This window comes from Dioscorea cayenensis, chromosome 19 (genome assembly GCF_009730915.1).
Source record: "Dioscorea cayenensis subsp. rotundata cultivar TDr96_F1 chromosome 19, TDr96_F1_v2_PseudoChromosome.rev07_lg8_w22 25.fasta, whole genome shotgun sequence".
NCBI classification, from domain to species: Eukaryota; Viridiplantae; Streptophyta; class Magnoliopsida; order Dioscoreales; family Dioscoreaceae; genus Dioscorea; species Dioscorea cayenensis.
In genome coordinates, this window is record NC_052489.1 from 29,786,501 (window position 1) to 29,800,928 (window position 14,428).

Consider the following 14,428-nt stretch of genomic DNA (forward strand, 5'->3'; position numbering starts at 1 on the left):
TAATTTGTGGAATATGAATATTATGGGTGCTTGTTTTTGTGTTTGTGTGAATAACAAAGAAGATAGAGATGAGCATTTAAAGGTGGTGAACTACTTTGGGACAAGAATGAACAAGTCGAAGCACTAACAAAATAATGGAATTTAAAAGGGGAAGAAGAAGAAGAAAACTTCATTGCTGGATTGATGCGCTGTCGTTGTTGCATTATTATTATTATTATTTTTTTTTGATAAAAGTGGATAAACCACTACTTTATTGAAAAAGAAAAGTAGAAGCTTGAAAGTATAACTCACAAGGTAGACAAAATAAAGAGTTCTCACCAGCTCGTTGTTGCATTATTGCTTCCTCTAAAACAAGAAAATCTGATATTAATTACACTATAATTATATTTTATTTAATATAGTGTAATTAATATAATTAATATATACTTAATTTATTATAATAAAATAAAATATATTAATTATTTATTAAAATAATTAAAATAATATAAAATATCAATTATATACTATATTACTAATATTAATTATATTATAATTATATTATATTTAATATTTTATAAAATATAATTATAGTGTAATTAATATTACAAATAATTAATAAAATTAATATATACTTAACTTACTATAGCAAAATATTATATATGAATTATTTATTAAAATAATTAATATAATTTAATATAATATATCATTGATATATTATATTACTAATATTAATTACATTGTAATTGTATTTTATTTAATATTTTATAAAATATAATTATAGTGTAATTAATATTACAAATAATTAATAAAATTAATATATACTTAACTTACTATAGCAAAATATTATATATGAATTATTTATTAAAATAATTAATATAATTTAATATAATATATCATTGATATATTATATTACTAATATTAATAATATTATAATTATGTTTTATTTAATATTTTATAAAATATAATTATAGTGTAATTAATATTATTAATAATTAATATATATTTACACGTTAATCTCTCACATGTAAATTATGTAAGGGATTTACTGGGATTTTGGAATTCGGGCATTTTGGCCGAATTCCATAATTCCATGACTTTTGAATTTGAAAATACAAAAAAAATTGAAATCTTTTGAAACAAACAAAGAATTTCAAAAATCCAATAATTTTTAAATCCTTTGATTTCCAAATTCCGTCAAACAAACACCCACTTAAATTCTTTATTGCTGCATTTCTGTTTCACATGCATACAGGAAACACGTTTGAATCAACAAAGCAGGTTTTGTGGATGATGTTGACCCAGATTCTGTACAGATGTAACTGCATGACTGAAGATAGAATAAAAAACTTAAACGTCAATAATCAACCAAACAAACACGAGATGCAAGACAGCAGGCCATTAATTACAAACCAAAAGATGAGGGAGCAGACAGCCTCCATGAGGCGCCAAACATACAAGAAAACCTTTTTTTTTTCTTGAAAAAAAAAATCGGTTTTGAAAGACACGAAGGTTGGTGTCTTAAAATAACGTTCCACCAACCCAATAAGAACGGCATCTCACTATCATTACTGATATGATTCAAAGAAAAATAAATGCAGTGGTCAAACAAGAGGATTCGATTAGATTTTACCATGTAACTTGCACTGATTTCTACAACTTGTCAAAAGATTTAAGTACTGTTTGTTTATTTAGTCCCATGGTCATATGAAACATAATCATATATAGACATTTCTACAGAATTTGTTGAGAGGTGTTGTCACATGTCCCACAAAATCTTTTGTTACTTAAATCATGAAATTTTTTTTTTATGTAATTCTTATATACTAGCCCTCTTATTTCATGAAATCAAATCCTAAAAAGACATACCTAACATATAAAATACTCAGAGTAAAACAAATGATTCTCAGACTATTGATCTCAACATTCACCATAAATTTATAGAAGATAATATAAATAACTGTTGTTTTATGGTGTGCATGAGGTTAAATTTTTTCGTCACCATAAAATACTGATCTTAGACAATCTTTTTAAAAAAGACTATAATAAATTGTATATCTTTATCATAACGCTGAGTAGTCTGTTATTTTTTTTTTTTTTTTGAATAAGGTGGATGAACCACAATTTATTAAAAAGAAAGAAGCAGCAAAGTACAGAGTACAGAAAACAGAAGTGACATAAAAGATCAAACAAAATAAAGAACTGTAATCCTCACCAGAGATGAGGAGAACGGTGAACAGAGAAAGCAAGATAAAACAAAAACAAGATAGAAGATCTGAAGCCGGCGAAGTCAACCGTCTGGAGACACAGGCCTGCTCAGAAAAGAAAGAGACGGATCACTCCTAACTAGTGCTGGGCGCCATATTGCCTGTGTGGTCAGAAGATCTGGAGCTCAGGAAGCTTAAGGAACGCTTGATCTTGTGAATGTCCTCTGTGGCTTCCTGCTGGTGGGACTCCGAGTCTGCTGAAATCCAAGTAAGAATCAGATTAGCTGTTTTGTAGAGTATTGAGGAAGTAGAAGCACAATCTTGGTTAAAGATACGATTGTTGCGTTCCAGCCAAATATTCCAGAGAATGGATCTGGAACAGAGGTCCCAGAGGTTTCTGAGTGAAAGGTTTAAAGAAGGTATCCAAATGGTCCAAATATTTGAGACTGAGGAAGGTAAAGTTTCAGTATCAAATAAACACTTGAAAAAGTACCAAATGCGAGTACAAAAGTAACAATTTAAAAAAAGATGGTCCACTGATTCTGAGTTATTGTGACAAAGTATACATGTGTCAGTGGCAAAAGAATTGCAACCTTTTTTGAATAAGTTCTCAAGAGTAAGAATTTTATTATCCCAGGCAAGCCAACAGAATAAAGTGATTTTGCTAGGAGATTTGGTTTTCCAGAAATTGGGATAGAGTTGAGTGCGGAGACCTCCGTCGATTAAAAAGTTGTAGAAAGATTTGACGGAGAAATTTCCATTTTTTTTCTAAAGACCAGGAGTATGAGTCTTCGATATCGTTTGAACAATCTGGTAAAGAATTTAATAAAAAGTCGAATTCTTCAGTTGTGGCTGTTCGAAATGGGTTACCCTAGGAGTTAAGTATGAGAAAAAATTCTTTTAAAGTAATCCAAGGAAGAGAACAGTCCAAAAATAGAGATGCCCAGCGGTTATTGGGAGATTGACCCTCTAGCCATCTGTCGAACCAAAATAAAGTGTTTTCACCATTACCGACAGACTTGGTTAAACAGGCCCGGAAAGTGGGTAGAATTGTACTGATTCCCGCCCAGAAGAAAGATTTGTTTCTTGGGGGTTGTGAGTAGAGAATATTGGGGAAATCACTAATGAAGTAGTTGGCTTTGATAATCTTAGACCAACAAGAGTTCGGTGTGGTGATGAATTTCCACCACCATTTTCCAAGTAAAGCTTTGTTGAACTCCTGTAAATCAAGGATACCCAGCCCCACATGTTTCGGGGGCGACAGATCCTTTTCCATGCAATTAATCTAATCCCTTTCGGGCCAAGATCAGGCCCTTTCCATAAGAAATCTCTCCTGATTTTATCAATGCCATGGACGACCCAGACTGGGAGTTTGAACACTGACATCCAGTAAACTGGAATAGCAGATAACATGGAATTGATGATAGTTAGGCGTCCCCCCAAAGAGAGATAGATTGCTTTCCAGGGTGTGAGTCTAGCCCGAACAGAATCAATCAGCTTATACCAGTCAATTCTTTTGGGCCGTCTACCAGAAAGGGGAACGCCTAGATAGGTAATGGGAAGACAATCTCTCTTGCAATTAAGAATACTTGCATAGGAGGAAGTGGTTGAAAACCAAAGTTAGTGGAGTAAAGGCAGCTTTTTGAGAAGTTGATTGAAAGACCAGAGCAGCCTTCGAAGAGGTATAGAATTAATTTAAAGATTTTAAGATCTTCGTGTCCTCCAGCCGAGAAAATGATAAGATCATCAGCATATTGTAAATGACAAATGCTGTTTGATTGGTCAAGATGAACTCCAACCAGAACCTTGGAATTAATAGCATGATAAAACATTGCACTTAGAGTATCGGCCGCTAATGCAAATAGAAGGGGCGAAAGAGGATCACCTTGTCTCAATCCTCTTTTGCAACGTATGTAACCCTGTGTAGTTCCATTAATGAGAATCTGGGTTTTGGCGGTTTTAAGAATAGTGTGTATCCAAGAGATCCAGCGGTGGCCAAATCCTCTGGCTTCTAGAATCTCGAGAAGAAAATTCCAGTCTAAGGAGTCTAAGGCTTTAGCAAAATCAACTTTAAAAGCAAATCCAAGGGATTTCCTTTTTTTGGAGATTAAAATCACTTCCTGAGCAGCAATGATATTATCTGCAATGCATCTACCTTTAATGAATCCGGACTGAGAATTATCCACTAAGAGACCAATCTTATGACTCAATCTGATAGCAAGAATCTTGGAAATAATTGCATGTTGAGTTGATAAGACTGATGGGTCTAAACTCAGTGACCTCAGTTGGGGAATTTGTTTTGGCAATAACTGCAATGTGAACCCAATTGAGTCTTTCAAAGTTGATAGATCCATCATAAAAGTCCCTACAGATTTTAAATAAATCCTCCTAAATAAGACTCCAATGTTTTTGAAAGAAGAGAATTGGAAAGCCATCTGGTCCTAGAGCCTTATCAGTGTTAAGCTCAAATACGGCGTGTTTAATTTCCTCAAGATTAAAGGGAAGTTCAAGCACAGAGAGATCAACTCTATCTTTGAAATTAAACAGATGATCCCAGTTAAAGAAGAATCTATGTGTAATCTGAGTACCAAGTAAGGCTTGAAAATGATCAGTGAAAATTTTCCCAATTTCATGGTTACCTTCAATCCAATTCCCATTAAATCAAATTCTAGGGATGTAATTTTTATTTTTCCTATCATTAGCCAGAAGATGAAAGAATTTAGTATTTGCATCACCTTCTTGGAGCCAAGTGATTCTAGAACGTTGTTTCCAGTAGATCTCCTCTTTGTTTTAGTAAAGTGTAAAGCTCAGATTGAATTTGGGAGAAGCAAGCTGATTCAATCTCCGAAAGAGGTCTACTTTCCCGAGAAGTATCCAGCAAGTTTAATTCGGCAAGCAAACTTTTTTTATGAAGGTTAGAAGCACCGAAATTTTCTTTTGCCCAGATACGAAGTTTGGATTTTAGTATAATGAGTTTTTTTAGAGAAGACATGCTCCACAACCATCAAAGTTCTCATTCGACCACCAACTCTGAATTAAATTCTCCAATTGAACATTGGTATACCACGACTTTTCAAATTTGAAAGTTCTGTGACGAGAACAATGATTACCAAATTCAAGAAAAATGGGGGAATGATCAGAGCCGATTCTAGGAAGAGAGCTTTGAAGGGTCCTAGGGAATAACAGTGGCCAGTCATGTGAGTATAAAAATCTGTCCAATCTAACCCAAGTCGGGTCAGATTGACCATTAGTCCAAGTGAAATTACGCCCGTGAAGAGGGGGGTCAATAAGGTTAAGATCACCTAAGAATCTTTGTGAACAAGCAATATCCCTAGGATTAGGGTCACCTTTGTTTTTATCGCTCAAAGTGAAAGGAGAGTTGAAATCTCCACATATTAACCATGGTATTTCGTGTAAGTTCCTAATAAACCGAAGTTCATTCCAAAAGCCAATTCTTAAAGAGGTAGCATTAGGTCCATAAACACTAGTGCAAGCCCATTTAGTATTTAGGGAAAGGTTTATGAATTTCATAGTGATAGAAAAAGTTCCTTTGTGAATTAAGGTACCAACCCTAGAAGATTCAAGTCGACGTACATTATCTAAACATTTAAGCATATGATTTGGTGAGCCTTGCAATTTAACACCACAAGCATTACTATAATTTAAGAACTGAGCATCGGTCCAAGAAGAAAAAATAGCAGCATTAAATGAATTAGGCGTACCGTCACGAGGGTCGACAGGAACAATTTTCTTGGAAGATCTGGGTGGGATAGGTATAAACCCAGCTTCTTCATTCCAACGCCCAGAGGGTTTCCTGGGTCGGTCACTTCTTCTGACCTGCTGATGTATATGACCAGGTGTAGTGGCTGCAGTAGGGCATTTTCCAGAAATTGAGTCAACAGGGGCCTTCTCAACGAACATGTCTGAAGAAGAGTCCCTACCACTGAGAAGACCAATCCCTGGGACAGTTAAAGTAACAGAAGTCAGTTCCTCAGGGATAATTACCGATTCAAACTGGTTAAGATTCTTCTCGTTCAGAATATGGTCATCATCAGTGATCACATCAGAGGGGAAGTCATCATCTTCCCCCCAGTCAAGCAATTCCTCATCAGAATGGTCATCCCGTGGGGTAATAGGTGGTGTGGGGTCTTGAGAAAAGAATTTCTCAGAATTGACGATAGGAGCTAAAGTCCACCCACCATGAACAAAGATCCAATTATAACCATCCGTGATAGGAATATTCGGTGGTTCTGGATTTGAGTGTGTAGGTAGGACATCGGTATTAGAGGAATCGGTCTCCATAAGTGTAACAATTTCTTTTCCTTTATCACCAGCTAACGTGATTGAAGAAATGTCATGAATATTCACTGGTAAAGTTCTCAAATTCGGATCAGAATTAACCAAGTTCTGATTCTTAATTAAAGGGGTTGATTGAATTAATTCCAATTGAGAGATATTGGAAGCAACCATATCCCGAGGCATGATCAATTCAGCATGTGTATTATCTTTGATCACAGGTGAGTTCAAATCCCGAGGAGCTCCACACTCATTTGGATCCAAGGATTTAGCCTGATTGTCTTGGGATTGGTTCTCATTTGAATTATTGAGGGAATCTGGAGAAATACAATCTCGAGGCGATTCAGACACTCGCAAGCGTCCAAGCTGATCAGGGATGGCCTGATCACGATGCACATCTACGGCCATTGTGAGAGCTCTCTTCATGTGGCCGCTGTGCAAACACAGTGCATCCCCTTCCTCGTGTCTCTCTCGAGAGAACGGAGGAATCTGGGGGATCGCTGTGGGGAGATCACAGGAGCTCTGGCGTTCCTTGGGAAAGGACAAGCTGTCCGAGCTCTCGACGAAAATCAGAGTTTTCTCAGCGGAAGACGGCAGGCGAGAGGATGAAGCGACAGATGGCTTCAGAAGAGGAAGAGGAGTAGGTCCTTGGATCGTCTTCGACCTGATGATCGGAACGCCGTCGCCCTCAAGTGAAACTAAGAAGCTTCTTACTCCCACGTCAACGGTCATCTCAATAGGGAAGGAAGTACGGGATTTAAGCCTCACGAGGACCCGCATGTGTACAAGCAAAATATCTTCTTGCTTTCGGACGAAGATGAGCTCTCCCAGTGGTCTCAAGACTTCCACAATTGAATCCCAGTTCCAGCAATGAAGAGGGAGATTGGTTATTCTTATCCAGTTATAATTCCCTGCTGCCACGACGTGAGATCCGAACTCCGGGGTCCAGTGTGAAAGACTGATGGTACAAGGGCCATGTTTGGTGGAGAGGGTGAACTTGTTAATCTTAACGATGGATGCTGCTGCTTTTGCTGAGAATAGTGTGAGAATGAAGAAGTCTCCAAAGGGGGTGAGGTTCTCACATTGGTCGGAGTTCAGATGATACGGCAGCGCGTCATGAAGAGAGTTAACACTCGTATTGCCGGATAAAACCTTGATGATCACCCTTCTTTTAAGGTCTTCTTTGGGTTGGATGATGGCTTCGGAGATGGGAAGAGAGATCCTCAAAGAAGTAGTCTTTGAAGTAGTACGAGAGATGGGAACATGGAGCAGAGGCTTAGGGGAAGGAAGCTTCTTCTTCTGGATAGGCTTCTCCGGGTGTGGGACAGAGGAAGGAGGTTTGAAAGGGCATCTAGCTGCATAATGTCCGATTCCAGAACATCGACGGCAAGTGAGTTGGTGGCGACAATCTTCAACTTTGTGCCAGGATCTAAGACAACGTTTACATGTTTCTTCAGAATCCGGTGAACGACGACGATTCAGTGAGGCAACGGTCTCTTGAGGAGTAGAAAGACGAGCAATATCAGCGAAAGAAACTCCTTCTTTAACAGGAGAGTTCTTAGTCCTTTGCAGTCCTTCAGCTGGAGGTGGAGAATGGGAAACCAACGAAGCAGCATTGGCGGATACAGCGAAACGAACTCCTCCGAGCGAGTGTCTCTTCGGGAGCTAGCCACCATGGCCATGACAAGCACTGCCACGATGTCCACCGTGTGAGAACTGGTTTCCGCCTCGATGAGGACGAGCTTCGCCGTGAGAAAACCGAGAGCCGCCGTGAGGGTCCCTAGAGCCGTCGTTGTAGTATAGTGGTGAGTATTCCCGCCTGTCACGCGGGTGACCCGGGTTCGTTCCACGGCAACGGCGCCAAAAACTTGGTGCGAGATCCGCAAGTGCACGGAGTCGTTAAGTAATACATCTTGTGCGAGCACGAGAGGGTCGTATTCCCTAGGCCCAAGGATCTACCCTTACTTCCTCTTTGCGTATTGTCTACCCGAAAGATTCGAAGGGTTTCTCTAATCTATTAATTAAAATGATAGAACTACAAGTGGAGTCTAAAATAAGGCAAGGACATAAAATCAGGGGAAACAAATGGTCACGGATGCGGATTCCCTAGGGGCTACTAAAGTGTAAAGGATGCTAAGAGTGTTATGCAATTGAGGGTTTGGACCTAGAGATTTCCTAAATTAGATCAACCCGATGGTCACGGCAACTGACCCCTAATCCGATATAAGTATTTATACAAAATTTCTTCCGATCAAATCCTCATACGATTGCATTAACAAAGGGGGAAATCCCTAATTAGAGCCGGAACACAACTTGGTCTAGCCCTAATGTTGGAGGGGTATGAAATACCCGATGGTCACGGCGTATTTGTACATGAATCCCTTCCAAACTTGGTGTGTCTAGTTCAAGGGCGATGGTCACGCTGCCAAGTACAACCTAGGAGTTGGTTTACAGAGTTCTCATGTAAGCAACACATCAAATGCACCAAGAATGAATCACAAACACACAACAATTGCAATAAACAAAACTAGATCATCCAAATACACAAGTTCACCCCAAGGTTCACCGGCATCCGGTGACCTTGGGGTCTACTCGTCCATGCAAACAAATACAAATAATAGGTCCATGAAAACAACTACAAATGGCATAAGAAAACTCCCTCAAACAATAGAAGTGAGATGACAAGCCAAGTGAGGTGGAAAGCTTCCACGAACGCCGCGATCGGGGCGGCTTCCCTTGTCGTCTACAAGCTCCCAAAGAAGAGATCGATGAGGATCTAGCCAAACCAAGCTTCTCCCTTTGATTCCCCTTCTCCAAAACGTGTGATCTTGCCTCCTCTGAATTGGTGAAAGTTGGCTCCAAGAACTCCCCCAAAAGCCTTCTCCAAAAACCTCTCCCCTTCAACTTCACTCTCAGATGGCTTAGGGTCTTCCTGTATGTCTACCCCATTATGTTTAGTGCTTGAGCCCTCCTCGGCTCGTGCTTCAACCTGTTTCCCGCTCCTGAGAGTGACGGCTTTCAAATGCTCCCTCGAATTATTTTCAGTGTTACTAGGTAAGCTACCTGGTGGGCGCTCCAAATTTGCCCTAGCAAGTTACCCAATCTAGTTTTCCAATGATTGAATGGAGGCTTGCACATTCCTCAAAACAGTGTTCACTTCAGCGAATTGATTGTTGATGTTCACAAATTTTGCCTCGGTATTGATCATAAACCTCGCTAACACATCTTCAGTGGTGAACTTCTTCTCGGGCTGCTGAGGAGGTTGATGTGGAGGTCCTTGTGACTACGGGGGCCGATGTTGCTGTTGTTGACCCCATGAAAAATTTGGGTGATTCCTCCACCCCGGATTATATGTGTTTCCATAGGGATTCCCCGGGCCTCTGGAAGCTCCCCCAACATAATCAACTGTCTCAACTGGGGCATCTGTGGCTATTGAGATTGGACACTGAATAGTAGCATGCCCCGCCCCACAGGTCTCGCAAGACAAAACTGCTCCAGAATTTGAGCTCGTACCCAACACAAACTGATCGAATCTCTTTGTTAGGGCCTCAACCTTGCCGGCTAGCGCAGTGTTGTCATTTATCTCATAAATTCCAGCTGCCTTAGGGGTTTTTTGCCTAGTAGACCAATGGCACTCATTACTTGCCATGCTTTCAATCAAAATTTCAGCATCTTCAGGGGTTTTACTACTCAATGACCCCCCCGCTGCAGCATCGATGAGCTGTCTGGTTGCATAATTCAGGCCATTGCAAAACATCTGGATCCTCATCCAGGAGGAGAAACCATGATGGGGGCACTTGCGTAGGAGATCCTTGAATCTCTCATGTGCTTCGAAAAGTGTCTCGGAGTCCCCTTACCGGAACGCAGAAATTTCTTGCCTCAATCTAGCGGCTTTGCTTGGTGGGAAATACCTAGCAAGAAATTTGTCCACCATTTCCTTCCAAGTGGTGATCGATCCCGGAGCCAATGAAGTGAGCCATCTATATGCTGCTCCTCTTAGACTGAAAGGGAATAATCTCAATCTTATCGCATCATCGGACACAGAGTTAATCTTGAAGGTGGAGCAAATTTGGAGGAAGCGAGACAAATGAGCATGCGGGTCTTTCATCTTACTTGTTCTTTTGCCTCGGATCATTTCTATCAAATTTTCAACATTCTCCCGGCCTCACTGTCCTCGTTAAAAAAAAATGTGGATCACATGGAGGCAAAACCTCACATGTAAGGTTAGTCAACATTCTAATCAAAGCCATTTGTTGGAATATTTGATTTGAGCTCATCAACAACACTTTCAACTGGATATCTTTCTCTCTTCCATCTATCTGTTGTTAGAAAATCATCTAAATGACTCTCTCTCATATTTATGCAGCCCCAAGACGTGCAAATATGGAGGACTTCATTCCCACTTTCATACAAAACATCAACTTCCTAGGTTACCTCAACTCGGACTAAGACGATCAACCATCTAACACAGGGAACCGGCTATGACTCCTAGTCCTATTGATGGTGACAGTGCATCTCAATCTTGGCTTGTCGGGCCACCATCTTATTTGCATCATATACCATCAAGCCACCTGTCTTTATCTTTTCTCCGCGTTAGACTTCTTCACCCTTGGTAACTGTGCGAGAGAGTTTTCTTTTTTTTTTTTTCCGTCTCTTTTTCCCCGCTTGTTTTTTTTTTAATCCCATGATCCCAAAGGGGTATTATCATGGTCCATCCATGAAGCCACGGAAGGAAATTATGTAAGAAAAATACAGTAAGAAACCCAATATTACAATATATGTCCCCACACACATACACAAGGCAAAACAATATATATAAATTTCTCTTTAGACATATTGTTTCCAAGTAGTACAATATTCGCACATGAAGAAGGGAAAACTTTTCCAGATCAGAAAAACGTACATAAACCATATACTGATCTAACTATAGCGTGCGTGCATGCATGCATACATTTTCATCACCGACGAGAATTTATTAAAACATCATGAAGTTACCAAAACTAATTAAAAGTCCATAAGCGATCAACACCCAAACCTAATCCAAGGTGTGAGATATCTCTCTCAGAACCACTGCATGCTTTTCAAGCAAAGAAAGGAAAACATCAACACCACCATCCCCAGAAGCAGCTGGAATTAAAACCAACAGCCCTTCTAAAGGCTCCCACGTGGGTAAAAAACCCCGGAAAGTCCCACTTCCACCAAAATCAACCTCATCAAACCCAAACCCTAACCAGCTATTAACCTCCAAAATTGGTGAAAGTAAATTTGTATCCTTATCATAGCAAGGCACAAGATCTCTATCTCCATAAACCTCACCAAGGTCGATAAACGACCGGAAATAATCCTCTCCTATGAATCGCAGTCCTTTGCGAATTATCTCAGCGGCTGTCGCCACCCCTCCTTCAATTAATTCTTTTGAGTTGGCTTTTGGATATGCATTGAGAACCAAATTACCGAAAAACTCCAGCGGCACCGGAGGCCATAACCGACTCCTTCCATTCACTGATATCCTCAGCATTGTACACTCCTTGTCATCCAACTGCCGAGCTATAGTCACCTTCCTCCACAGATACCCTAACAGTGTCTCAAACGTGGTGTGTTTCTCAGTAGTCAATTTACCAGTCTGAGCTTTGAGCTTCATGATGAACTCTGGAGAGAAATGCAACAACATGTTGGTGATCTCACTAGGATCAACAACGATCGGATTGAATAAACAACACTCTTTTGGTTGAGAAGAAAGAGGCATGAAATCAGTTCCCCAGTGATCAAATTGCACCAGAGGAGGATGCCTAGGTTTGAGCCAGGATTGATCATAGACAGCTGGAAGTGGATCATTGTGGATACCACGTACCATCTTCCCCCATGTTACAAAAAAGGAGCCCATGGACTGGCCGTCAGCGACACGGTGGTGGTTAGTGACGCCGATGACCAGCCCACCGCACTGGAACCGGTTTAACTGCACTTGTAGTGAGTGCTTTGCGTTTTCGTCTTCAGGATGGAGGAGTGTGAAGTCCGGCGAGGGAGTGAAAGGTAGGTGATCTTCTAGTTTGGATGAGACGGTGGCTTCAACTAGGAGTGCGCCTCCCTGGGGGTCTCCAACAGTGAGACAAGGGCGGCCATGGGAGTTGGTGGAGAGGTTGGCGGTGAGAGTTGGGAAGTGGAAGAGGGTCTTGGAGAGGGCGGAGATGATATCTGCATTGGAGGAGGTGGTAGGAGTGAAGACGTAGAGGACGGGGATGTGGATATTGTCGGCAAAACGATCGAAGATGGTGAGGGGGAGTTCGTAGGGGTGAGAGATGGGGACCTTTAGGATGGTGGAGCTTATTTTTTTCACTTCCATTTGTGGGATTTGAATATTATGGGTGCTTGTTTTTGTTTGTGAGAAAGGAAGGGGAGACAGAGATGAGCATTTAAAGGTGGTGAACTGGTTATATATATATATATATATGAATGATTGAGCTGGACTGTTAACAGTATTGAAATTTAAATAATAACATTTTTGAATCACCTCATCCGCGTCGCTGCATTATTACCTACTCTAAATTCTAAATTGCTGCATTTCACATGCATACTGTTTTTTAATAAAAAAAAAATTTCGCATTAAAATTACAGGTATGGAAGATGACAGTGACTCAAAATCTGTAAAGATATAAACGAGCATCTAAGAAAGGAAAAATAAATAAAACATCAACAATCAACCCAACAAACACACATGGGCAAGACAAAAAAAAAAAAAATCTACCAAACGAAGTAAAGAGATAGTAGCAGCTAGCACCAGTTGCACCATCATCACTGGCAGACCAGAAAAACATGTTTCAAGTGAGACTTAGATTTTCTACAACGAAATAATATTATTCCACCAAACCGATAAGAAGATCATGGCAAGCAACACCAACATGTTGAAAAAAAAAATGTTATGGGACAAGGAAGGAGAATTAATACATAGAATAACTCAAGAGGTAAATTCTTAATCATTTTATTACAAAACTTTGAGTTCCCTCATCCAACGCCCCCGGTTTAGCTTAGGCACAGTCAGCTGTTTTAAATTCTCTCTCTCTCGTCGTTGACTCTCACTCCGTCACCGGACTTCAGACACCTCCATCCTGAAGTCAAAGACCCAAATCACTTGCTCCAAGTTCAGTTGGACCGGTTCAAGTGCGCGCGAAGGGCTGGTAATCAGCGTAGATGCAAACGACTGTGTCGCGTGGGCCAGTCAATGAGCTCTTTCTTTGTAGCACGGTGCTGTTGTAGCACGGGGATGATGATGTGTGGTATCCTGATTGATCCAATGGAGGACATTCATAGGATTTTTGTCACGCCCCGAACTTGGATTACCAGATCCGGTACGCCGACAAATGGCCGCACATCTACAAGGCTAAGACTCAATAGGCGTGCAAGGCCTCAAAACCCAATTCTCAAAACGGTGAGCCATGAAATTCTTGATCTTAAAAAAAATTTAAACAACAAATTATGAGTTTGACAGCCCGTAAGCACCCACTAAAAATATAGGGATCATTTACAAAAAAAAACATGTTTTTATCAAAATCAGAAATCAGAATCAAATTTATTTCAAATAAACACAGATGTCAAAAACCGAGCATATAGATACCCCAATAACTATTGCCAAACCAAAATCACAGGACTCATATATTTACCGTCGGTGACCCGATGATGCGGAAATAACACAACAAAAGAGATGAGATCCACCACCGAACGAAGTCCACGATCGGATACAGGACCTAGCCACTCACCACTCCTTGGATCTGCCCAAAGAGATACAGAGTTGAGAGAGTTCTCCTCAATGGCCTGCAAAAGCTCAAAGGAAAGAACCCAGAAAAATGAGGCACAGCCTCCAACTCTCCAGCCACACATTAGCTTTCCAACCATAGGTTACATGCATCTTATGGTCAACGCAGTTGCTACAGTTTTCACGAAGAGTTTCACCAAAG

General features: G+C 40.2%; 1 protein-coding gene and 1 non-coding gene across 2 annotated transcripts; one reads left to right on the forward strand and one right to left on the reverse strand.

Annotated features, from left to right (window-relative positions):
- The first annotated feature begins 10,258 nt into the window (after nucleotides 1–10,258).
- On the forward strand, nucleotides 10,259–10,365 carry LOC120250957. The gene has a single exon (XR_005533285.1). It is a non-coding gene; the product is annotated as a small nucleolar RNA R71 (small nucleolar RNA).
- A 1,149-nt stretch (nucleotides 10,366–11,514) lies between these two features.
- LOC120249361 (tryptamine hydroxycinnamoyltransferase 1-like) lies at nucleotides 11,515–12,819 on the reverse strand. The gene has a single exon (XM_039257853.1). It carries the CDS (start codon nucleotides 12,817–12,819, stop codon nucleotides 11,515–11,517), a length of 1,305 nt encoding a protein of 434 aa, XP_039113787.1.
- Between the last annotated feature and the right edge of the window lie 1,609 nt (nucleotides 12,820–14,428).